The 22,878-nt window shown below is 48.4% G+C and overlaps 1 protein-coding gene and 1 long non-coding RNA gene across 2 annotated transcripts; one reads left to right on the top strand and one right to left on the bottom strand.

Annotated features, from left to right (window-relative positions):
• Positions 1 to 755: 755 nt before the first annotated feature.
• Positions 756 to 17,025, top strand: NGB (neuroglobin). Its single transcript, XM_077323322.1, has 4 exons — positions 756 to 1,385; positions 5,318 to 5,429; positions 11,026 to 11,145; positions 13,007 to 17,025. The coding sequence occupies exons 1-4, from the start codon at positions 1,282 to 1,284 to the stop codon at positions 13,151 to 13,153; spliced, it is 483 nt and encodes a 160-aa protein (XP_077179437.1). The 5' UTR covers positions 756 to 1,281; the 3' UTR covers positions 13,154 to 17,025.
• Positions 17,026 to 20,488: 3,463 nt separating this feature from the next.
• On the bottom strand, positions 20,489 to 22,486 carry LOC143830605 (uncharacterized). The gene is made up of 2 exons (XR_013228545.1): positions 21,065 to 22,486; positions 20,489 to 20,783 (listed from the first exon to the last, which is right to left on the bottom strand). It is a non-coding gene; the product is annotated as an uncharacterized LOC143830605 (long non-coding RNA).
• Positions 22,487 to 22,878: the final 392 nt, after the last annotated feature.

The following is a 22,878-nucleotide window of genomic DNA, read 5'->3' as shown; positions in this document are numbered from 1 at the left end:
CACAATGGGGGTATCTGGGTGGAGTGACGTTTAGCTTTGTGTACATCAATGCTCAAAGTGAAGTGACAAATCATGACATAAAAGGGAGTTTTTGAACAAAAAAGATTTCTGCCTGCTCAGAGATTATAAGGAAACACAGCTGTGTAATAGATCAAGGTGGGAATAGATCACGATGGGTAGCTGGATTTGTCCATAGCTGTAGAACAGAGCAAGAGTCCAGTAGCACCTTGAAGACTAACAAAATGTGTGGCCGTGTCATGCACCAACCTCATATTCTGTGACAACTTTTGTTAGTCTTTAGGATGCTCCTGGACTCTTGCTTGCGTCCCTTGATCAGAATAGATACCTTTCTTCTCTGTCTACTGACTTTAGCTTTGTAATGCAATAGGGGAATCTGAGCAGGAAAACTGATTCTCAAATGGACGTGTGCTTGACATACTCTGACTCCCACTCCATCCAACAGTATACATCCATAGCACTGCAACCTTAATTTTAATGGCAGCAGGAACATATTTGAGTTTGCAGGGAAGTTTTGCATTCGAACGTGTCCTTCGGCTAGAGGCTCCCCAGCAACAGCCTTTTCTTCCTCCTCAACGGGCTTGTTCGACCTTTGCGTCGCCCCGTTCAGCGAAGCTGCCAACTTTCTTTCTTGGAGGGCTCCTCTCCCGGGTGTGTCTGTGCTTAGGGGGAGCGACAGATACGGCGGGCCCTTTTCCTGAGCGAGGGCGAGAGAGAGACGCCGGTTCAGGAAACCTTCACCCGCTTGCCTTGCAGGGGGAGCCCCAGGGCCGCTCCGAAGGCAAGCCCGACGGCCAAGCGCCGCTCCGCGGGGCTTCGAAGGGCGCGCGAGAAAGAGGGCGCTGTTGCTTTAAGAGCTCCCGGGGAAATGTGCCTGCCGCCGGAGTCGGGGAAGGCGCTCAGAGCGATCCCGCCGCGCTTGGAGAGAGGCGAGCGGATCGGGGAGCCAGAAAGTGAGCGAGCCCGGCGGGCGCCGAGGGCCCAGATGGCTGCCTCCGCGGGCCCTGCCGCTCCGGCTCCGGCCCCCCGAGCGGCTCCCTAAAGCGGAGCGGAGGGGCCGCTGAGCGCAGCGCTGCCCGCGATGTGAGTGGCGCGTCCCGAGCGCAGGAGCCGCCAAGGGGCGCGTCTCTCTCCCTCCCCCTCGGCTCGTCCCGGGATCGGGGCCACCTGTGGCTTCCCAGCGCAGAGCGGGTCGGGCTGCTCCTCTGCCAGGGAGCCGAGCGGCGGGTCTCTCCCCCCCCTTGCCCCGGGGCCGCCAGGAGAATGGAGCGCGCCGGGCTTCCCCGCGCCGACCACGACCTGATTCGGGAGAGCTGGCAGAAAGTGAGCGCCAGCCCCCTGGAGCACGGCCTCGTCCTCTTCACCAGGTGAGGCGCCCGGGAAGGGGGAGGAGGAGGCGGCCGCCGCCGGAGCACGTGGGCCCGGCCGAAGCCACAGGGGCCCCGCATGGGCGGCGGGTGGGGGACAGCCTGTCGAGCAGCTGCGAGGGGCGTCGGGCCAGCCTCCCGCAGGCGGAACGGCGCTGCCCCCGAGACTGCCGCGGCGATTGCAGGACTCGGGCTTCTGGCGCGAGGACGTGCCTTCCACCCCAGCAGAGGGAGGGGGCATCGGCTGCCCCCCCCCCCCCGAATTGCTGCTTGCAGAACTCCAATGAGAAACTTTCCTCGTGGGTCACAGTCCTTATGCTCCGCACCCAAAACTGGAGGGTATTGAGCAAGGCTGCCGAGAACTTCCTTGGAGTCGGGCTAGCCTTGGATGGTTGGTGTAGATAAAATAGAGCAGGGAGTCTAGTGCATGTCCTTTGGAAAGTAGGGCCATACTAGAAAGGAGACTGGTTTGCTTCATGTGCCTGATGCTTTTCCCACGCAAAGAGCGCTTGGGCGGAGGGAAGTGGGAATAAAGCATGCCACCTGCATGGGGAACCTCATCTAAGGTAATGAGTGCTCTTGTATGAAACGGACATGGTGGGAGCCCCCAGCCAATTGTGTCTCCCCAGCAGGTGTGCATGAGTCACAACATAATCCTCCTGGATGCTCCTGTGTGCTAAGTAACACTCATGGTTTTTCCAGCCTTCATTTTGTGTGGGTGTTGGGAAAGTGCAGCATGCAAAATGGCTCCGAGTGTCCTGCACCTGAAAGCTGCCTTAGCAGACAGACCCTTGGTCTCTCAGGGTCTGTGTCACCTGCTGTGACTTTGGCAGTTCTTTAGGGCCGTTCTGGGCACCTACTGTTGGATCCTGTTTAAACGGGGATGCTGGGAACAGGACCTCGGACATGCAAAGCAGATGCTCTGCCAGTGAACCAGGACCCCGGCTCCTCAAATGAGAAGTGACAAGAAGAGACTCACTGGAAGTCTCACGCCCCTCTGCTCCTGAAGCTCTTGCCCTCCACCTAGAGGATGTAGGAAAGACTCCTTACTATTTTCATGTGCACCATGGCTGGTGAGGACTTGGTTCTGTTAGCTGTTTTCGCCTCCAGCTACTCAGCATGAAATAGTTGAATGCAGCGTTGAACATTGTGCAGAATGCCTTTCTGTCCTCACGTCAAAGCCACAGATCAGACCATTCAAATTGGAGAAGAAGAGTTGGTTTTCATATGCTGTTTTTCTCTACCAGCAGTCTCAAAGCAATCACCTTCCCTCTCCCCAAAATAGACACCCTGTGAGATACGTGAGGCTGAGGGAGCTCTGACAGGACTGCTCGGTCAGAACAGCTCTAACAGGACTGTGACTGGCCCCAGGTCATCCAGCTGGCTGCATGTGGAGGATCAGGGAATCAATCCCAGCTGACCAGATTAGAAGCTGCCGCTCTTAACCACTACACCAAGCTGGCTAGTGGGATGGAGGAAATAATTGCTATGGAGCCTTTTTATTTCCAGAAATGCAAGCACTGAGTGTGAGTGAGCAATGGATGAAGTATAAGGTGGTGTGGCTGTAGCCCTGGGGCTGCACATTTACTCAGGAGTGAGGCCCACTGATCTCTGCACTTCTAAGTCAATGTGCATGGGATTGGGGAAGTGGGACTTGCTGAGCTTCTCCCGTGAAGCCTTGCTTTGCAGAAGATCAGCATGAAAAGCTGGTCCCAAAGCCAGCCCCAGCAATGCAGAGAGCCATCTGGGTGGCCCTTTACCCTTCCCTCTGGCTTGCCCTTGTTGCAGAACCACAGTTCCTTCTCACTCAGGGAGCAGCGGGGCAGTGCTTGCATCTGCAAAGCGTTTCAGAGCAGCTCCCTAATTGCCTCTGACATGGCAGTCTCCAGAGCCAAGCCCAGGCCAGGCCCTTGGGGAGAGGCTCAATTAATTCCGGGATCAGTTGCAGGGCAGCGGAAATGGTGCAGGCGAGAGGACAGCAGAATGGACGGCTCGGCACATTCTACTCACCCCTCAGTGGAGGAGGAGAAAGAGCCTTCTTTTCCCCCTTATTTCTTACTATTTTTTCTTATTTTCTTAATTATCCTGTTCTACTCTGCACATCTGTCTCTTATTATTATTATACTAGATTCAAGGGCCGTTCATGAGAATGGCCTTTGAAAGCCCCCCCCCTCCGCCGCTGCTGTGGCCACCCAGCAGACACATAGAGGTGGCATTGCCTCCAGGTGTGGTGTTTTTGGTGTGGTGTTTTTGGGCCTGGTGGGAAGGCCTGTTCCTCCCACCCCTGGCAGCGGTGCAGCCTTCCACTCGGGCCTAAAAGTACACCCAGGGCCTAAAAGTACACCCGAGGGGAAGGCCTCCTTCTTTACTCGTGGTGTCCTGCCACTTCCCCGTCACTTTCAGGCCTGTCCTCGTGAGTGCCTAAAAGCTTGTCCTGGTGAGGGCCTAGGAGCCATTCTGGCCTTTCTGGCCTGTCCTGGTGAGGGCCTAGATTGTGCCCTCACCCAATTGGGTAGAACTGTTGTCTTTCCTGGTGAGGGGCCAATTGGAAGGCACTTTGTGCCTTCCAATTTACCCCTCACCTGGACCGGCTCCGCCCACTTACCCCTTAGCGGAATATGAAGATGGAAAGATTGGACTTTTTGCTCACCACTGTCATGTCTGACTTGTGGCGGGTTACAGATTCGTCCAAAATTAAAACCCGGTTAAAACCCCATTAAAGCCCAAACAAATCTGGCAAAGATTGATTCTTGGGCTGTATCAGAATCATGAGGGATAGTTAAAGTCACAACAGTCTGGGGCTGGGAGTGGCAATCTTTTAAAGGTATCCATGGGGTTATTTAGGGGAAGGATTTATCTTCCAGGAGGGGGTTTCAAAAAGAGCAGCTCAACAAATTAGGTCTAGAAAAAGAACTGAGGATGTTGACTGAGGAGTGCTATAGTTTGTGAAGGAAAGGAGGCCGTGTAGCTTCTATGAGGGAGTACAGGAAATATGTAGACATCACACTGTCCTTCAAAAAGCAGAAAACACAGCTAAGAATACGTTATAAGGAATATTGCCTGACAAATTACCAAGAGATCTGGAAGAGGTATTCAAATACATGGTGACAGCAGCTAGAATCATCTACACAGCAAAATTGAAATCTGATGTCTGTAAAAACCTAGAATAATGGAATAATAAGCTGGCTGACTATACAGTAATGGTGAAATTAACAACATAGCTGGAAAATAAATCAGTTTTGAAATTTGAGGAGAGATGGAGAGTTTATTATGAAAGCAGGAGATACATTTAGAATGAGAGGCAATTTAAAATAATATATAAATATATAGCAAATATGATGTTAAAGCAGAATTAAAATAAAATTTGAATATAAATGTATAAAGAATTGGAATTGGAATAATATTTTATATCTTTATATAATGGATTTTTAATTGGATACATTCGTGGTCATAGTTAAGATGTTACAGTTGACATATAGAGGTGATAAAATATGTACTTTGGAATATATAGTAATAATGAATGTGTAATAATAATTAAAATTGATAATATGGTGGTAAAATAGACTAGTTATAATATTTATAAATTAGAATATCTGAAGTAAAGATTATTTTATATATTAAAATATATATAAAAACCAGTTGTTTTGGGGAAGGCCAAGATATATCCTCTCTTCCATTGTTCCTACTTTGTCTTCCCAGAGGTGGGTTTGGTTTGAAGGAAGATAAACGCTGAGCTGTACCAGTGATGGTAAAGCTGTACTAGCTGTGGGGGTGTGTCTGACTGACTGGCTTTCCTGGACCTTGCTGGTAAAACCAGGCTATGAAACACTAGAACGGCCTGTGAGAAGGAAGAGAGCAGTTATTAAAGCGAAATGGAATAACTAATCATGCGCTGATCATCTTGATATTGGATGTTTTGTCTTCTGTTTCAGGCTTTTTGATTTGGAGCCTGATCTCTTGCCCCTTTTCCAGTATAACTGCAAAAAGTTCTCCACCGCTGAGGAGTGCCTTTCATCGCCTGAGTTCCTGGAACACGTTCGGAAGGTGAGAAATGTTGTGGTACAACGTAGGCCAGGGGTAGTCAAACTGTGGCCCTCCAGATGTCCATGGACTACAATTTCCATGAGCTCCTGCCAGCGAATGCTGACAGGGGCTCATGGGAATTGTAGTCCATTGACATCTGGAGGTCCGCAGTTTGACTACCCCTGACGTAGGCAGGGTTGGAGCGGAGAATTGTCCCCTGAGGGGCAGAAAAAGGCAGGGAGAACTACTCCAACAGGATCTTTATACTTTTGATTTAACTTTGGCTTTTGAGCAAAGGGGGGGGGGACCAACTCCCCTCCAAGGATTTTCAAATAAGACAGGGATAAACTGAGACAAGAAAGTGAACTGAAGTGAGGAAAAGTGACGCAGAAACCAAAATTAATCTTGAATGGTTAAAGCAGAACAGCTTTAAAAAAAATGGAAATGCATTGTGAAAGCAAGGAAAAACAGCAGGGCAAAAAAGCCCAATGATACACGGATTAATTCATTGAGGTCTGTAATTATGCCTTGTTGGCCACTGCATGGATGGACCAGCTGCACTGCTGTTGTAAGATCATTTTTGTCTAATGAGTTCCTATGCCCAGGGATGAAAATGGTTGCACATGTGTATGAATCCCTCTTTGTACAAATCTTAAGCATAATCTATATAATAGCCACCTCATGAGAAGGAAGGACTCCCTGGAGAAGAGCCTAATGCTGGGAGCGATTGAGGGCAAAAGAAGAAGGGGATGACAGAGAACGAGGTGGCTGGATGGAGTCATGGAAGCAGTCGGTGCAAACTTAAATGGACTCCAGGGAATGGACTCCAGGGAACTTAAATGGACTCTGAGGAATGGTAGAGGACAGGAAGGCCTGGAGGATCATTGTCCATGGGGTCGCGATGGGTCGGACACTACTTCGCAACTAACAACAACAACATATAATAGCCTTCCAGGGGTGCAATCTGAGTATAACTAAATACGTAGAGTGGGGCCATGAGGGAACTCCCCAGGTGTGCAGAAAAATCTGAAATGTCCCCAAAAATAACTCCAGGAGGTTTCAGCCCCCTAAAAAATTAAAGTAGTGTTCTCTGCACTCAAAGAATGTTCCTACCTCCAGCAAAATCAGACTGTTAGCAGTGGCTGCAGTGGGGATGGCTGTGGGATTGAGGGGAGCTGCAGCAGGCCTGGCAGTGCCTGCAGTGGGGCCTGGGAGCTGTGGCAGGCCTGTTGCCCATATAGGCAATAGGTGGGGCAGCTGTAGGAGCTGTGGCAGACCTGGGTGAAGCAGCAGTGATGAGGGAGGAAGGAGTTTCAGCAGGCCCAGAACAGTACCAGACCTGTAAGCACACACACACACACACAATACCTTTATTGGCATAAAGCAGATTAGCAAAATGAACAGAGATAGTCAGAATACATCAATCAGTTTAAGTTTAAAAACTGAAGGCAAAAATTCAGCCATAATAGAAGTGACATTGTCATCCTTCACTCAATAAAAATTGACAGATCAGGTCTTTTGAATGGTTTCTCCATTTCGATATAAAAGGTATAATATGCCTTCACTGGACAATAAACAAGGGACAGTCCAGTAAGATATGTTGCATGGTGTCAGGAGTGTTTAATTCACAGGGACATAGTCTATTTTCAAAAGGAATCTTGGCAAATCTCTATTGTAATACTTTGGATGGAAAGGCGTTGAGCCAAGCAAACGAAAATGCTTTGTGATAAAGGGGATTTGCCAAGTTATAGAAATAAGCTGGCATTATCCCATGCTTCACTTGGAGACCAAGAGCACGGGGAGAGCAAATTGCTGGAACAGTAGGATGGACTTTTTGAAATTCCTGATCAAGGAGCCTTTGTTTAATTTGGCGCATAATGGAAGATTCATTCAGAGATAAGATGTAATTGTAGTCAATGCCAATTTGTTGGAGTGTAGTCAGGATGGTAGAGAACCATTTAAATTAAAAAGAGTGTCTCAATAAACAGGCCAATAATCGAACCCTAAAATGCAGTTTTAGCCAATATTTGAAGGTAGAAATCCAGGCCTTAGTTTCGAGAAGATTATGGCTGATTTCGAGACATGAGGAGTAAGGGACACAATTTGGAGTTCCCAAAATCTGCCGAAAAAAGGCAGACTGTACTCTTTCCAAGTTTTTGTTAAAAGCTGAGATCCACAGAGGGATGGCGCATAAAATTTGGGGAAGAATTTTTGAGTCAAATACACGACAGGCAGCTGGGACAAACTAATTACCTTTAAGGCAGTGGTCCCCAACCTGCGGGCCGCGGCCCGGTGCCGGGCCGTGAAGGCCATGGCGCCGGGCCGCGGCTCCCTCTCCCCGCCCCCCCCCGCAGTAAAAAACTTCCCGGGCCGGGAAGCTTCTTACTGCGGGAGGGCGGGGAGAGGGAATCAGGGCCCGGCCGTGCGGCCGTGCGGGCACGGCCCGATGCGCGGGCGCGGCCCGAGGCCCTGCAGGTCCCCGGCCTCAGAAAGGTTGGGGACCACTGCTTTAAGGAAGAAAAAAGGGTTTAAATGGGTAGTGGAACATTTAGCCTGCAAAATAATCCTATTTCTATGTTTGGTCCAGTGCAAATTATGTTGGAAGGTGGTTCCTAAGTATTTGAACCATTTGACCTGCTCAATTTGATGACCACCAATACACCAATTTAAGGGGGACCACTTCTGTGCAAAGACCATCACTTTGGTTTTTTCGAAGTTAATTGATAGGTCATTAAGTTGGCAATATTCATAAAAAGCGTTCAGATATCTTTTCAGACCAATTCTGGAATAGGAAAGCAAGACTTGTATCATCAGCATATAGAATCATAGAGTTGGAAGGGGCCATACAGGCCATCTAGTCCAACCCCCTGCTCTACGCAGGATCAGCCCTAACGATCTTAAAGCATCCAAGAAAAGTGTGTATCCAACCTTTGCTTGAAGACTGCCAGTGAGGGGGAGTTCACCACCTCCTTAGGCAGCCTATTCCACTGCTGAATTACTCTCACTGTGAAAATTTTTCCCCTGATATCTAGCTAATGTCCCCTCTCAACCTCCTTTTCTCCAGGCTGAACATTTCCAAGTCCCTCAACCTATCTTCATAGGGCTTGGTCCCTTGGCCCCAGATCATCTTCGTCGCTCTCCTTTGTACCCTTTCAATTTTATCTACGTCCTTCTTGAAGTGAGGCCTCCAGAACTGCACACAGTACTCCAGGTGTGGTCTGACCAGTGCCATATACAATGGGACTATGACAACTTGTGATTTTGATGTAATGCCCCTGTTGATACAGCCCAAAATGGCATTCGCCTTTTTTACCGCTGCATCACACTGCCTGCTCATGTTTAATTTACAATCCACAAGTACCCCAAGGTCTCGTTCACACACAGTGTTACCTAGAAGCGTATCCCCCATCCAGTAGGCATGCTTTTCATTTTTCTGACGCAGATGCAGAACTTTGCACTTATCTTTATTAAATTGCATCTTGTTCTCATTTGCCCATTTTTCCATTGTGTTTAGATCTCTTTGAACTCTGTCTCTATCTTCCGGAGTATTTGCTAGTCCTCCCAATTTGGTGTCATCTGCAAACTTGATGAGTAGTCCCTCCACCCCCTCATCTAGATCATTAATAAATGTTAAAAAGTACCAGGCCGAGCCCTGAGGTACCCCGCTACTCACCTCTCTCCAGTCTGATGAAACACCATTGACAACAATTCTTTGAGTGCGGTTCTCTAACCAATTCCCTATCCACCTAACTACATGAAAATCCAGATTGCAGTCCTTCAACTTATCCATCATAACATCATGGGGAACCTTGTCAAAAGCTTTACTAAAATCCAAGTAAACGACATCAACCGAATTTCCACGATCCAGCAAACCTGTTACTTGGTCAAAAAAGGAAACCAGGTTGGTCTGGCAGGACCTGTTGGAGACAAATCCATGCTGACTTCCTTGGATAACCAAATTGTCCTCCAGATGTTTGCAGATCGCTCCCTTTAATATCTGCTCCATTATCTTCCCCACAACAGAGGTCAGACTCACTGGTCTGTAGTTTCCCGGGTCATCCTTCCTCCCTTTTTTGAAGATCGGAATAACGTTTGCTCTCTTCCAGTCCTCCGGGACATCTCCAGTCCTTAAAGAGGTCCCAAAGATGATGGGCTGTGCAAGTTCTCTGGAAAGTTCTTTGAGCACTCTCGGGTGCATTTCATCCGGCCCAGGGGATTTGAACTCATCCAGTGCAGCTAAATGCCTCTCGACAACCTCTCTATCCATGTTAACCTGCCACCCAGGCACTATCTTTTGGCTACTGCCATCTCTAGATGTGCTTAAACCCTTTGACCTGTGGGAAAAAACAGATGTAAAATAGGCACTAAGCCTTTCTGCTTTCTCTGCATCTTCCGTTAGAGTTTGTCCATCCGCACCCAACAGTGGGCCTATTGCCTCCTTTACTTTACGTTTGCTCCTCACTTAACTGAAAAAATCTTTTCTTGTTACAATGGGTTTCCCTGGCCAATCTTAGCTCACTCTCAGCTTTGGCCTTTCTAATGATTGATCTACAGTGCCTAGTAACCTGTAGGTACTCTTCTGTAGAGCTCTGTCCTTCCCTCCATTTCCTCAACATTTTCCTTTTCTTTCTTAGTTCCTCTTGAAGTTCTCTGTTCATCCAAATAGGCTTCTTAGAGCTTCTGCAGTGTTTTCGTCTTTCTGAAGAAGTGGGATTGGCAGTTTATCTAGTTTGGAAGGATGACCATTTATGAGTCTTGGGGTTTTTGGAAGATCCTGTAAAAAAAGGTTAAATAAATGAGGAGCAAGGACACAGCCTTGTTTAACTCCTCTCAGGATGGGGATTTGAGTTAGATGACCCTTTTCAGTAAATTTGACCTGACAGGTCTTGTTGGAATGGAGGTTCATTAGGAGTAGTAATAGGCGTGAATCAATATGAAGGTCTTGCAATTTTCTCCACAGTAAACACCTGGAGATAGAATCAAATGCTTCAGCAGCTGCCGGGATAGCATCAGTGTTTGTGTGTGGAGGGGAGCAGCGTGGGTGGGAAGCTAAGAGGGGGAGAGGAATTCCCTCCCCTGTGAATCTTGGGCACACACTTTCTATGCCACAGTTGCTGATGGGGGAAGAGAAGCCTTTGGGGGCTGGAAGTCACATGGGGCTCATTGATGTCATTATGAGGGGGGGACCTATGTGGATCTGGTGGCTGGGAGCCATGCAAGGCTTTCCATTACCATCATTACCACCACCACCAGTGGACAGGGGGAGAAATAAGCCTGGGAGCCACATGGGGCTTGCTGCCATTTATGATGCAGGGAGGGGGGAGCCTTAGCAGCCCAGAGTCATGAGGGGCTCCTCACTGTTGACTGGCAGACCCAGCGGCTGGGAGCTGATTGGGGCTTGCGAGAGGGATCATCAGTGGGGTGGGGGAGAAGCCTCTATGGATTCAGCTGCTAAGAGCGGCAGAGTTCCCTCAAACTTTCTTTCTTGAGGTTTTTTGGCTCGTGATGAAATGCACTACAAATGTGTTCATACCAACTTTGACATCTATAAAGGGCTCATAGAAAAGAAGGTTGTTGTTTAATAGCAACTTACCAGAGTCCTCTGTCCGGCTGCTAGGTGATGCTGGTAATAGATGCCGCTGTGACCCACTTGGAGAACTTGCACTGTCTGGAGGAGTACCTTGCCAACTTGGGTAAGAAACACCAAGCAGTTGGCGTGAAGGTGGAGTCTTTTTCGGTAAGGTGCTCTTTCATTACGGGATATTTCTGCCCAGGGCAGGGTCAAACTATGGTGTTGCTCAAAGCACGGTACACCCATTAGCCCCTTCTGCACTGTTGCCATCTGAATTCAAACCCAGTCCCTGAAAAGATGCTATTTACTTAGGTATTTAAGCCACCATCCTGCAACTTACAACATTGTCCTCCATTATATCCTTGCAACAGTCATCCTGTGGGGTAGGCTGGGTGGCTGGCCCAAGCTCATGCACTGAACCTTCATGGCAGAGGGGCACAGTGGGGTTTTGAGCCTGTCAAGACTCTCACCACTACCCCATGCTGGCTTTTGTTTTCCATTGATGAGTGGGAGTGTGCCCTCTGCTGTTGGTGTCCTCCTTGTAGTGCCTCAAGCAATTGCTTTGGTGGTTTGGCTGGAGAACTGGCCTCACTTCTGCCACAGCATTCCTTGCCTGGCTTTCTTCACCCCTCATCTCTATGGGGTCATTGTTTTCTTTCTTATCTCAGGTGTCCCATCAGTGGTTGGCTGCATCTGAGATTTGGAGAGTGGTGACATTTACATGGGGAGTCTGACCATGGCCAATTCATTCAGCAGATTTCTAAATACTTTGCAGTACATCTGTGAGCAGTTGCTGGCAGGTGTTTTGACTGGTGTGGCAGGGAAATAGTATTATTATTATCAATTATTTTCATTTTATAGTCTTTCACACTGGGACTTAAAGTGGATTAGAAGTATGATAGAAAATGTTGTCAATAATACTTTATTTTTGACCCTCTCAAAATTCACCTGGGATAGTCTGCTTGCTGCTGTAGATGAATGTGAGGGGCTTTTTGCACGGCTTCAAAATAGCACAATGGTTGCTAATTGAAAACGCTACTGATTTGGAATAACGCACGACGTCGTAGACAATCTGCAACACTCCTGAAACCGATCAGCAAAAAGCGCTTCGTTGTAGCGCTTTCAGGGGAATCCCAAAAAGTGGATTCACCCTCCGGAAAGCGCTACACTCTTGCAAACAATCTGCAACACTAGCAATAAAGACCTGTGCGTTAACATTGTTGCGGTTTCTTCAAAGTCCCTCCTCCTGAGCCTGTCCTCCAAACTTCCGGCGAAGCGATCACCATTTTTTTTTCTCCGAGCGAGCGGGGATAAACGCACCAGCGAGCCTCTTTCTGTTTAGAGGCTTCCCTGGCTTCAGTCCTTCACCTTTAGTCACTAAGCACAAACCACATAAAAGCCCGTTTGCTGAAATAAAGTCCCTTTATTTTTTACACATTAATTCAGCCGAAAATCGGGCCCGTGAGCGGGGGGGGGGATTTTTTTTTTATCACTCGAGGCAGCGTGGCAACGATCATACGATCAAACGACAGCTCACATTAGGCAGCTGGATGGGTCTCTCCATTGTAACGAATCTACACAGATTCGTTGCAATGGGTCTGTTTTTTTTAAAAAAAACCTTTCTTAAAGGGAAAGGGGCTGTTTGGGAGCATGCTAACGGCTGCCCATTGGCTGCTTGACGGCCAGGGGCGGGACGAGCTTGGCAATAGCGCTTCCTTTCTAGCGATTTCTGCCGAGACCGGAAGCCTGTGGGAAACACTAAAAAACGCAACTGATTCCACTACAAAGGCAGGTATGCATAACGACGAATTCCACTATTTTAAATGGCGATTTTTCATTCCGCAAACAATTTGCAACAAAGATCCCCGTGCGTAAAGGCCCTGAATATTCACCACAGTTTTTTTTTGGGGGGGGGAGTGCTATTGCACAGAGACCCAGAATCACTGCCCTCTAACAGAAGACAGCCCCCCTCCCCAGTTGTGACTTTTGCTGACCTACTCTGTTTCTTCCCTGTTTTGGTTTTCAGGCTGTGGGGGAATCCTTGCTGTATATGCTGGAAAAGTGCCACGGTCCTGCCTTCAACTTGAATGTCCGGGAAGCCTGGGCCAGGCTGTACGGCACTGTGGTGAAAGCCATGAGCCGTGGCTGGGACGTGCCGGGAAAGGGGGAATAGGCCTGGAAGAGGGCGTGTGAGCTGCAGCTGCCCGTGCTCGGGAACAGCTCTGCGGAGAGAGGAAGTCCGCCTTTCTAGTTCGGTGTGCTTCAGAGTAATCTCCGCTGCTTCCTCTTCTTTCTCGTTTACTTTCACATTTCCCATCTCTCTTGTGAGCATGTGATTTTGCTCCCAGTTTCACAGGTCTGCTTTTGGGGGGTGGGGTGGGGAGAACCAGGCTAGAATCGTGAGCATCAGAGATGCTGGTTGCAGCTGCTTTCCTGCCAAAAGGCCTGCTTTAATTCTTTGTTCCGCATCTTCTTACAAAGGGCAATTCCAAAAGGTTATTCCACCAGGCACTCCCTCAACCTACAGAGCTTGAGAGGGTTTGCGTTAAGTCAGTCAGCAGTGGGGGCTTTCCCGTGGCATTATCAAAGCAATGTAGCCTTTTAAAAAAGTGGGTGAATAATTCTGCCATAAGCTCCTCTTGCTGCGCCTGAGCTGCTAGCAGGTGGGATTTTGAAATTTGTCCACAAGAGAAAACTTGGAAATGCAGTGGCTGCCCACTCCCTGTGTGGGAAAACAAAGCTTTGTCACTCATTGAATGACCGCTGAAGCTTTGTCCTGGGCAAAGCTTCCATAATTCATCCTGGTTCCTGCCCAAAGAGCAACTCAGTGATGGACACAGACTGCCATTTCCCTCAAGGGCTTCAGACTCTTGCGGAATCTGCTCAGATTTGTAGCAACTTTCTAGCCTTTGTTCTTAATGTGGACATTATCTTCAAGAATTGGAAACTTTAAAAAAGGATTATTCTAGTTTAAAACATTTGAACTATTTAAAGCAACTTAACTTTGGGCTCGAGCAGATGGCCTCATAGGAGAATTCGAAAGGGACAAGTAGGGTCCGATTGTGCAAAAGGATGGGATCCAAGCAGTCTTTTCACTCCGTCTGGCCCAATTCTCTTCCTTAATACAGCCCCGATCCCATGTGGCTTCTGTCCAGGCAAGCCCCATGATGCCCAGCATGGCCTTGTTTTTGTGGGCAACCTTTAAAACCTCCCTCATGTTATTTTCTCTGCATAATAGGGCAAAAAAGGAAAGGTGCAGCATGGACCTTTCCCTCCTATTGTGGCTGGAACAAGATGTGGAGAACGATTTCTATAGGGGAAAGAATTCTTCCCATCTCCAGTCCTGTGACTTGTATGGAGGCCTCCTGTGGATGTTTTTTTTACATTAAAACATCAGGAGGACTTGGTCACAGCTCTGCCATGTACTGTGTTATTTGGCTGTAATTGGCCTTCCTCATGTTGTCCGGTAGCTGCATTGAGTGGGTGAAATGCCATAATTTGGCCAGCTGATGAAACAGTGTTCCACACATGTACTTGGCAGTAAAAGCAGCCTTTATTTTCAAGAAAGGTGGGGAACGTACAGTAGTCAGTTCAGTTCAGTAGGTTCATTGGCACTTACTCCCAGGTAATGATGCAGCCTGAGTGTGACTGGGCCGTTAAACAAAGAGGGGAGGCCGTTGTCCATTCCTGACCACATGTGTGTTTCACCAGCTGCATCAGGTCAATATATGGTCCATGTTAGTCTGACTTAGTGTAGCATTGAAGTACCTATTATAGGGGAGGATCCCGCCCCCTTTTCTCCCCAGAAAGTGAATGCTCTGTGCAGTTTCTCTATGATATGGTTTGTATCTGGGATGTCGGCCACTATTTTGATGTGAGAATAGCACAGAAGTTGCAGCCCGAGGTATGAAATGGGTTTGTTGACCCTAAGAGAACATGTGCAGTTTTAATGATACTTTTTTTTGGGGTGGGGGGGAGATGGGGACAGAAGCTGCCAATCCAGCTGTGATCCATCTGCCTTGTGCTACTTGCCAGTGTGAATGCTTCCTCTGGACCTTTCTTGTACTGAAGAAACTGATAGTGGATTTAGCTGATGCTCTGAGCAGTCTAGGTCTGGAAGAGGCTTGGAAGGATGATATCCTTGGCACCCACGTATTCCTGGAGAGGCAGGCACTTCTTAACAACTGTGTTCCTGTGCTGGTTTTTAAAGCATAATTTCCTTATTAAAATGTAGGGGAGTGACAGAAACTTCCAGCGTGGTTAAGTGGTTTAGTGATTTAGAGTGGTAGGCTCTGATCTGGAGAACCGGGTTTTATTCCCCACTCCTCCACATGCAGCCAGCTGGGTGACCCTGGGCTACTCACAGTTCTTAGAGCAGTTCTGTTAGAGCTCTCTCAGTCCCACCAGCCTCAATGGGTGTCTGTTGTGGGGAGAGGAAGGGAAAGGTGTTTGTAAGCCCCTTTGGGGCTCCTTCCGGTAGTAAAAAGTGGGGTATAAATTTCTTCTCTTCAGTTTCTTCTCTTCTTCTTTGGGTAGGGGGAAAGGTTGGGTATAAATGAAGTAAATGAATAAATGAGGTCAGGGCATGAACAACAACAAAGGCTGTAGTCCACAGTGATCAAGCTCTGCATTTTTGGGTGGAGTAATGCTCAAGCACATCGGCAAGCTAGTCAAGAAGGCAGCACAGGCTTGACCCACTTGCTGCGAATCTTTGGCATGGGTGCCCCCCCCAACCTCCTCCCCAGGCAAATTGTCCATCTGTCACCTCTGTTAACTTGCCCTTCTTCCAGGACGCTCAGGGTGTGTGCATGGTTTCCCTTGTCCTGTGTTATCCCCACAAAATCCGTGGGAGGGTCAATTAAGCTGGGAAAGAGACTGCCTGGCCCAAGGTTATGCTGTGAGCTTTGTGGCTGAGTGGAGATTGAACCAGGTCTCCTCAGCCTCAGTCTAACATTTGAGCCACTGGCCTGTACTGCAGCATAACCCCCAGAACCTGGTAGAGTCCTGAATTGGTCATCCTGTGTTGGGGCAGGAAACTTTTGTTCTCCCTCAAGGGCGGGGGAAGCAGGTAGCCAGATGTAATGTCCTTGGAGGTGAGGCTGGGTTACTGGGCCAGCAGGGCATCTTGTGGAAATTGTGTCGTGAGATCTTTAATGCCCAGAAATTAACTGACACTGACGTATCAGCTTCAAGTGTATTGGGAGTTTGTAATATTCCTTGTGAAAAGAGACCTTTCCTCCCCTACACACATACAGCCACATGATCTGTACCACGGGGTTTTGCTTTGTTTTGCAGGGCTTGGGTCGGGGCACATAGTCTTGTCTTTTGACATTATAAATGGATAACTGATTCACTGGTTCAGGACCATGCCGGCCATCTCCAGGTTCCTACTGACAGCAGAACTCTTTGTCCTGTCTTGCCATATTTTGGTGAACTGTCAAAGAAGTTATTTTCTTTCCTTTTGTGCCTCAGTGTGATTTTTGCAATGCTTTCTGTGCTGTGTCTGTTCTGCAATGTAAAATGTTATCTTCCATCCACCCAGAAAGTGGTGATATGAGGAAGTGTGATGTTGTTTTGCTTTCTGGACATGACAGCCTCCTATTATGCTCTTGGATCAGATGTGACTTGTTCATTGACCCAGAGGAGATGCTGTCACCTTCTTCCCACCCTCCACTGCTGTCTTAGATGAAAAAGGGGGGAAGAAACTAGCCTTAGCTGGGCCAGACCTCTGTCATTTTAGGAGTTCTTCAAGAGGGAGAAATCCATCAGGTGGGTATGCCTGCTGTCACCGCAGCAGGGGGATCGGAAAAAGCTCTACCTGGTGATGTTCATCCTTCAATGCAATTCTCCAAGATACAAGGCCTGGTAGGCGCTGGACCCAGCTGCTGCCTGTATTTCCTGTGCTTTTCCTAAGCCTGCGGGAGGATGGCGAGGGGATGAACCTTAACATAATTCAGGATTCAGGGATCAGGGTCTTTGTAAACAAATGTATGTCTACGCAGAACCAATTTACATAATAAAGTGAAGTTGTGACTGAAGCCCGAAGGGACGTCTGTTGTCATCTTGCAGTTCTAAAGAAAAGTTTAAAGCAAAAATAAATATAAGATTTTAAAGGAGCGTTTCTTATTGCTGCAGAGACAAGAAGGAGTTATGATCAGATTTTGGTCAGAAATTTGTGCTGGCTTTGCAAATGCTAGGTGGATTGGGTCCCAAGCACATCAGCGGTTTGGTTGGCACTGTGTGTACAGAACATTAGAAAACTGGCAGTACAGGTGCTTGTTGGCACCCTCTACACCACCTTTTGGGGCTCCAAGTGGAGATATAAAAGTCCTAGCTGGGCTTGGGATTGCTGGGTAAGTAGGGGCAGTACTGGCACGATGGACGTACCTCACCTTCTAGCTCCTCCCCTCCCCATGTTTTCTGCAAAGGAACTAATTGGTTCCCATCAACAGCTTAGCTTTTGTTACTATCACATCCTTGTTGTCTGCATTAGAGCAGCAATCCTGACAGAATCAGTCTAGTTCTGTGGGAGCTCCAATTTCCATGGTTACAGAAGCGAGTTTGCCAGGGCAGATGGTTGCCTGCAACAGCAGCAGCAGGTAGTCTTTCTCATTGGCTGAGTAGGATGGAGACTGGCATTCTGGGTGGGAGCAAGGTTTATACTGTGTGTGTATAAATACACAGCTACGTATCATTGAGACCTGTGCTATGCCACCTGAACAAGTGGACCAGGCCTGTTTTGACCAGGCCTCTTGTGGTGCAGAGTGGTAAGCAGCAGAAATGCTTTCTGAAGTTCTGACCATGAGGCTGGGAGTTCGATCCCAGCAGCCGGCTCAAGGTTGACTCAGCCTTCCATCCTTCCGAGGTCGGTAAAATGAGTACCCAGCTTGCTGCTGGGGGGTAAATGGTAATGACTGGGGAAGGCACTGGCAAACCACCCTGTATTGAGTCTGCCATGAAAACGCTGGAGGGCGTCACCCCAAGGGTCAGACATGACTCGGTGCTTGCACAGGGGATACCTTTACCTTTTATAACAAGCACATTTTGAAAAGAGAGCTGCTGATTGGACCAGTGGTCCATCTAGTCTTATGTCCTTTTCCATATCACAACCAACCAGTCGCCCTGGAGGGCCAGTAAACAGGACACAGAGCCGAGGCCTTTCCCTGAAATTACTTCCAAGCATGAACAGTTTACTGCTTCTGAATGTGGAGGTGGTTAGTGGCTACTAATAGACCTACCTTCCATGAATTTAATTTTTTTTAAAGCCATCTTAGTGGCCAGTGGCCATCTTTAAGACCACTGGCAGTGAATTTCTCAATCTACTGGGAGAATAAAGTACTTCTATTTGTTTTTCCTGAATCTATTGTCCATCAGGTTAAATTTTGCTGTAGTATTACAGGAAAGAAAGTTCTCTGTCCATGTTCTCATTTTATATACTCTATATGACAATATCCCTGGTGACATGAGAAGGTGTATGGGGGCCAGGGGCCACACAGTTTGTGCTCTTTCACTTTTGGGTTCTCTATCCTGTGGTGGTGTCATGCTGCAGGACTAGCTAGGCAAGAGCCAGTGTGGCGTAATGGTTGAGAGTGACAGTTTCTAATCTGGCAAACTGGATTTGATTCCCCATTCCTCCACATGCAGATAGCTGGGTGACCTTGGGTTTGTCACAGCCCTGATAGTGCTGTTCTCACACAGCAGTCCTGTCAGAGTTCTCTCAGCCTCACCTACCTCACAGGGTGTCTGTTGGGAGAGGAAGGGAAGGCGACTGTAAGCTGTTTTAAGACTGTGAAAAGCGGGGTATAAAACCTAACTCTTCTATTTACTCAGACTCTGTGAAGTTGTTCTTCCTGTCCCTGACCACCACCTAGAGATGCTGGTCCCTGAGTGGACTCCCCCAAAATTACAGCCCATCTCCAGACTACAAAGATCAGTTTGTCTTGACAAAATGGATGCTTTGGAATGTGGCCGCTGAGGCCCCTGCCCCACCCTGTCCTCAGATCTCCAGGCGTTTCCCAACCTGGGTCTGGCAACCCTATCCAGCCATGCCCAGCAGTGGTTTCCTGACACAGCCAGACTCTGTGCTTGAGCAGTTCGGCCACCCCCCATCTTGGTTTTTAGTGATGTCAGCACTAGAGGCACTCCACACGGGATGACTACATTTCTCTCTCACTAGCGTTTTGGTTGTGCTGAATAGGCATCCACCTTCCAGTCTCAGCATACACTGCTGCAGAAGGCAGGGTCAGGCAGCTTTGGGCGGGGTAGGCCTTTGGCTCATACCTCTGCCTCATCAGTAATGCTAAACAAACTGGCAAATCGAAAGGGGTGGGAAGCTGGGCCAGGCCACCTTTTCCTTTCAGTGTGTCATGTAGCAAAACGTTCTGAAGCGGTTTTAACATTTTCGGTTTCTGTTCCAGCAGGGGGGGGAGGAACTGGGTGTTAGGGGAAGGGTTGTATGATCGCCATTTGGTCGAAGCACAATGCACTGCTGGACTGGCCACACAGACCCACCAGGCAGGTGAGGGAGGGTTGCTAGCAAGTGCTTAATATCTGGTGAAATGGTTAATACAAAATAATGCTTCATCACTGTAAAGAGCTCTAGCAAACTGCTGGGGTGCAGTTACGCATTAGACCTAGCTCTGGTGCTATGGAGTAGGGAGTTGGTTCCTCATAAGCATTGTTTATGGCTGACTTATGGGCCTGCTAGTCTGACTGACCAGCTATAGATTCTGCAGGGTTATGTTGAACACACACTCTAAGCCGTGGGGGAGAAAGGTCACACGTCCCTTCCAGCCTAGTACAATTATTGTGTAGACCAGGGGTAGTCAAACTGCGCCCCTCCAGATGTCCATGGACTACAATTCCCATGAGCCCCTGCCAGCAAATGCTGGCAGGGGCTCATGGGAATTGTAGTCCATGGACACCTGAAGGGCTTCAGTTTGACTACCCCTGGTGTAGACTTCTGGGTGTCCCACTGGCCTTGGGAGAAGATGCATCTCAGCCTCATTGGGACTGGGTCCAGGTGCCTTGGAGCAAATCACCCTGAAGTTCTCGAGCCTTTTCCATCAGTATTAGCATGTGCTCAAAATCTGAAGTTCTCGAGCCTTTTCCATCAGTATTAGCATGTGCTCAAAATCTCACTGCTTTTCAGAATTCTGGCAGGTTGGGCAAGACATGTTTTTAATTTTATTTATAATTGTACTTGTTTTCTGCCTTTTCTCTCTGGACTTTGTGATGGTGTTTTGTTTCTGTTTTTGGTTGCCAAGTTACAATGGACATGGTGATCCTGGGGGGTTTTCAAGGCAAGAGACAATCAGAGGTGGTTTGCCATTGGTCTGCCTCTGGACTTCCCCGGTGGTCTCTCGTCCACATAGAAGCCAAGGCCAATCCTGCTTAACTGATGAGGTCTGAAGAGATCAGGCTAGCATGGATGAGAGGAGTGAGTATTACTTTCTGCAGAAACATGGTGCAGCTCAAACCCCCACCCCTACCCCCGCCAGGCGTCAGCTGGGTGAAATAACTTTATTCAAGGCACGGTCATAGCAATAAATATAACAAGATACAGAACTCTGGCACATTCTTAGAGGGTGACAGCCAAGGGAAGGACAGGAGACCAGAGCCCCACGCCAAGACATCGTACCCACTCAGGCACTTGGCCTCCATGAAAGAGGCGCAGGTAGGCAAGGAGGCCCTGAGGTTTGCTACGTGATCCTGTTCCCATGCTAAGTTCATTTAACAGGCTGCAGGAGGAGCATGAAGGGGAGCTCCTTTTGCCCTACGTCATTGGGCTGGAGCACCCTGGCCTCAGCCGTCTGAAAGGCAGCCGTCTGAAAGCTTTGCCCATGAGGCTGGGAGTTCGATCCCAGCAGCCGGCTCAAGGTTGACTCAGCCTTCCATCCTTCTGAGGTCGGTAAAATGAGTACCCAACTTGCTGCTGGGGGGTAAACGGTAATGACTGGGGAAGGCACTGGCAAACCACCCTGTATTGAGTCTGCCACGAAAACGCTGGAGGGCGTCACCCCAAGGGTCAGACATGACCCGGTGCTTGCACAGGGGATACCTTTACCTTTACCTTTACCCTGGCCTCAATTGAGATTGGGGGGAGGACACTTTTCCCCCTGTGTTTGGTGCTGTACTAAAAAAATAGGTCCCCTCATGCATGTATGAACTCCTCAGTGCCTCTTAGAGAGCCAAAGAGGAAGTGAAGAGCCACTGGCTCTGAAAGTTGTAGGGTGACTGGGACAGCCATTCTAGTCTATAGGCCACCCACCTCGCCTTCTCTTTGGCAAGCAGCGATCCAGGCCTCATTGCGCTTGTCTGAAATTAGCCTTGGCCCTGGAGTTCCCTTCTCCTTCTGCCAAAACTGGGAACTCATCTATGGCACCCATTTATCTGTAGTAAGGAAAATCGCTGCTAATTCTGACCTGGAGAGGCACACTGAGATAACACCCCTATATACAATAGACTGCAATTTGATTCAGGAGCCTGCGTGGCCACATGTACAACACAATCCTGTGACTGTCCTTAGAACAAAGTCTGTCCCACTTGCATCCAGTAGGACTTGCAACCATGAAAATGGGCACAGGATTGTGGTTTCCTGCATCTATTGGAGGACGTGTTCATGTATGAACACTTTCATGGGGTCAGAATGTTCATCAGCTCTTCCCTGCCACGGCCCAAAGCGGTCATTCAATGCTCCCTCCACAACTGCTCACCCCAAACTTTCCAAGGCTCCGTCTTAGGAGCAGCGTGATTGTACGCCTCAGATATGGCTGTAAGATATTACTTGGGTCGTTAATATGGTCCAAATGTACCTCAAGGGCAGTAAATGTTCTCAAAAGCTATATGACAGGCAGGTGAGCCCACATCCTTAAAATGAGGCTCAGCACCCCCAACCTAGAAGAATCAGGTTCATGTGGTCAGTTTGGGGGAGGGGGTGGTCTACTTTTCATACAGCCATTTTTGTAATCATGTGATCTATCCTGCAAGAATCTTCTGTACATCCATGCACACCCAAATGAACACTCGCATGCCAAGGATAATCCTGGCACCTGTGGTATCATAACTGCAAAATGTTTTTTGTGGAACAAAATCAGGTGTGGGATGCTATCCTATAGCCTGCAGAATCCACTGACTGTCTCACTGTGAGACCTGAACACGAAGACCTACTCTTCATTTACTCAGGTGACTCCCTCCCTTTGGATACTTACACCTTTCCCCCACCATTATCAGTTGCACCCCTGCCTTACAATCCACAGCTCAAACAATGTGTAATCAGTTTTCAATTTGAATATCGATTTAAACACGCCACCAGGTAGGGCATCTATTTTGCAGGTGGAAGGCCCCAAGTTCAATCTTCAGCATCTCCAGTTAAAAGAATGGAAGTATGAAGGATGGGAAAGACCTTGACCTGAGATCCTGGAGTGTCAGTGCCACTCAGAGTAGATAATACTGACCTTGAGGAGCCATTGGTCTAACTCAGGGGTAGTCAAACTGCGGCCCTCCAGATGTCCATGGACTACAATTCCCAGGAGCCCCTGCCAGCTTTCGCTGGCAGGGGCTCCTGGGAAATGTATTCCATGGACATCTGGAGGGCCGCAGTTTGACTACCCCTGGTCTAACTCATGAGAGTGATATCTTCTTCAGATAGGAACCAACATATTAAACCTGCCCTTCCCCATGTATCATTTTGAGTTTCCTCTTTGCCTAGTTCTTAGGATGCGGCTTATTAATGGCATGTTTCTTGCTATGGGTACAGAACCATGAAGTTCTATAGAATGTGCGGTGGTTCTAGGTTGCCAGTTCTGAGTTGAGGAAAACCTGGAGACCTTCGGTCTCGATTCTGCAGAAGCTGGGGTTTGGGGAGGGGCTTCAATGGGGTATAACGCCATACAGTCC

The sequence above is a fragment of the Paroedura picta genome, chromosome 2 (genome assembly GCF_049243985.1).
Source record: "Paroedura picta isolate Pp20150507F chromosome 2, Ppicta_v3.0, whole genome shotgun sequence".
Taxonomy (NCBI): domain Eukaryota; kingdom Metazoa; phylum Chordata; class Lepidosauria; order Squamata; family Gekkonidae; genus Paroedura; species Paroedura picta.
The sequence above is the reverse complement of the archived record's forward strand: the minus strand, read 5'-3'. Positions and strand labels throughout refer to the sequence as shown.

Bases quoted from the DNA above. Each gene is read 5' to 3' on its own strand.
- NGB (XM_077323322.1), top strand. From the start codon at position 1,282: ATGGAGCGCGCCGGGCTTCCCCGCGCCGACCACGACCTGATTCGGGAG. The intron at 1,386-5,317 runs GTGAGGCGCCCG...CTTCTGTTTCAG, and splicing joins GGCCTCGTCCTCTTCACCAG to GCTTTTTGATTTGGAGCCTG. The intron at 5,430-11,025 runs GTGAGAAATGTT...TCCGGCTGCTAG, and splicing joins TCCTGGAACACGTTCGGAAG to GTGATGCTGGTAATAGATGC.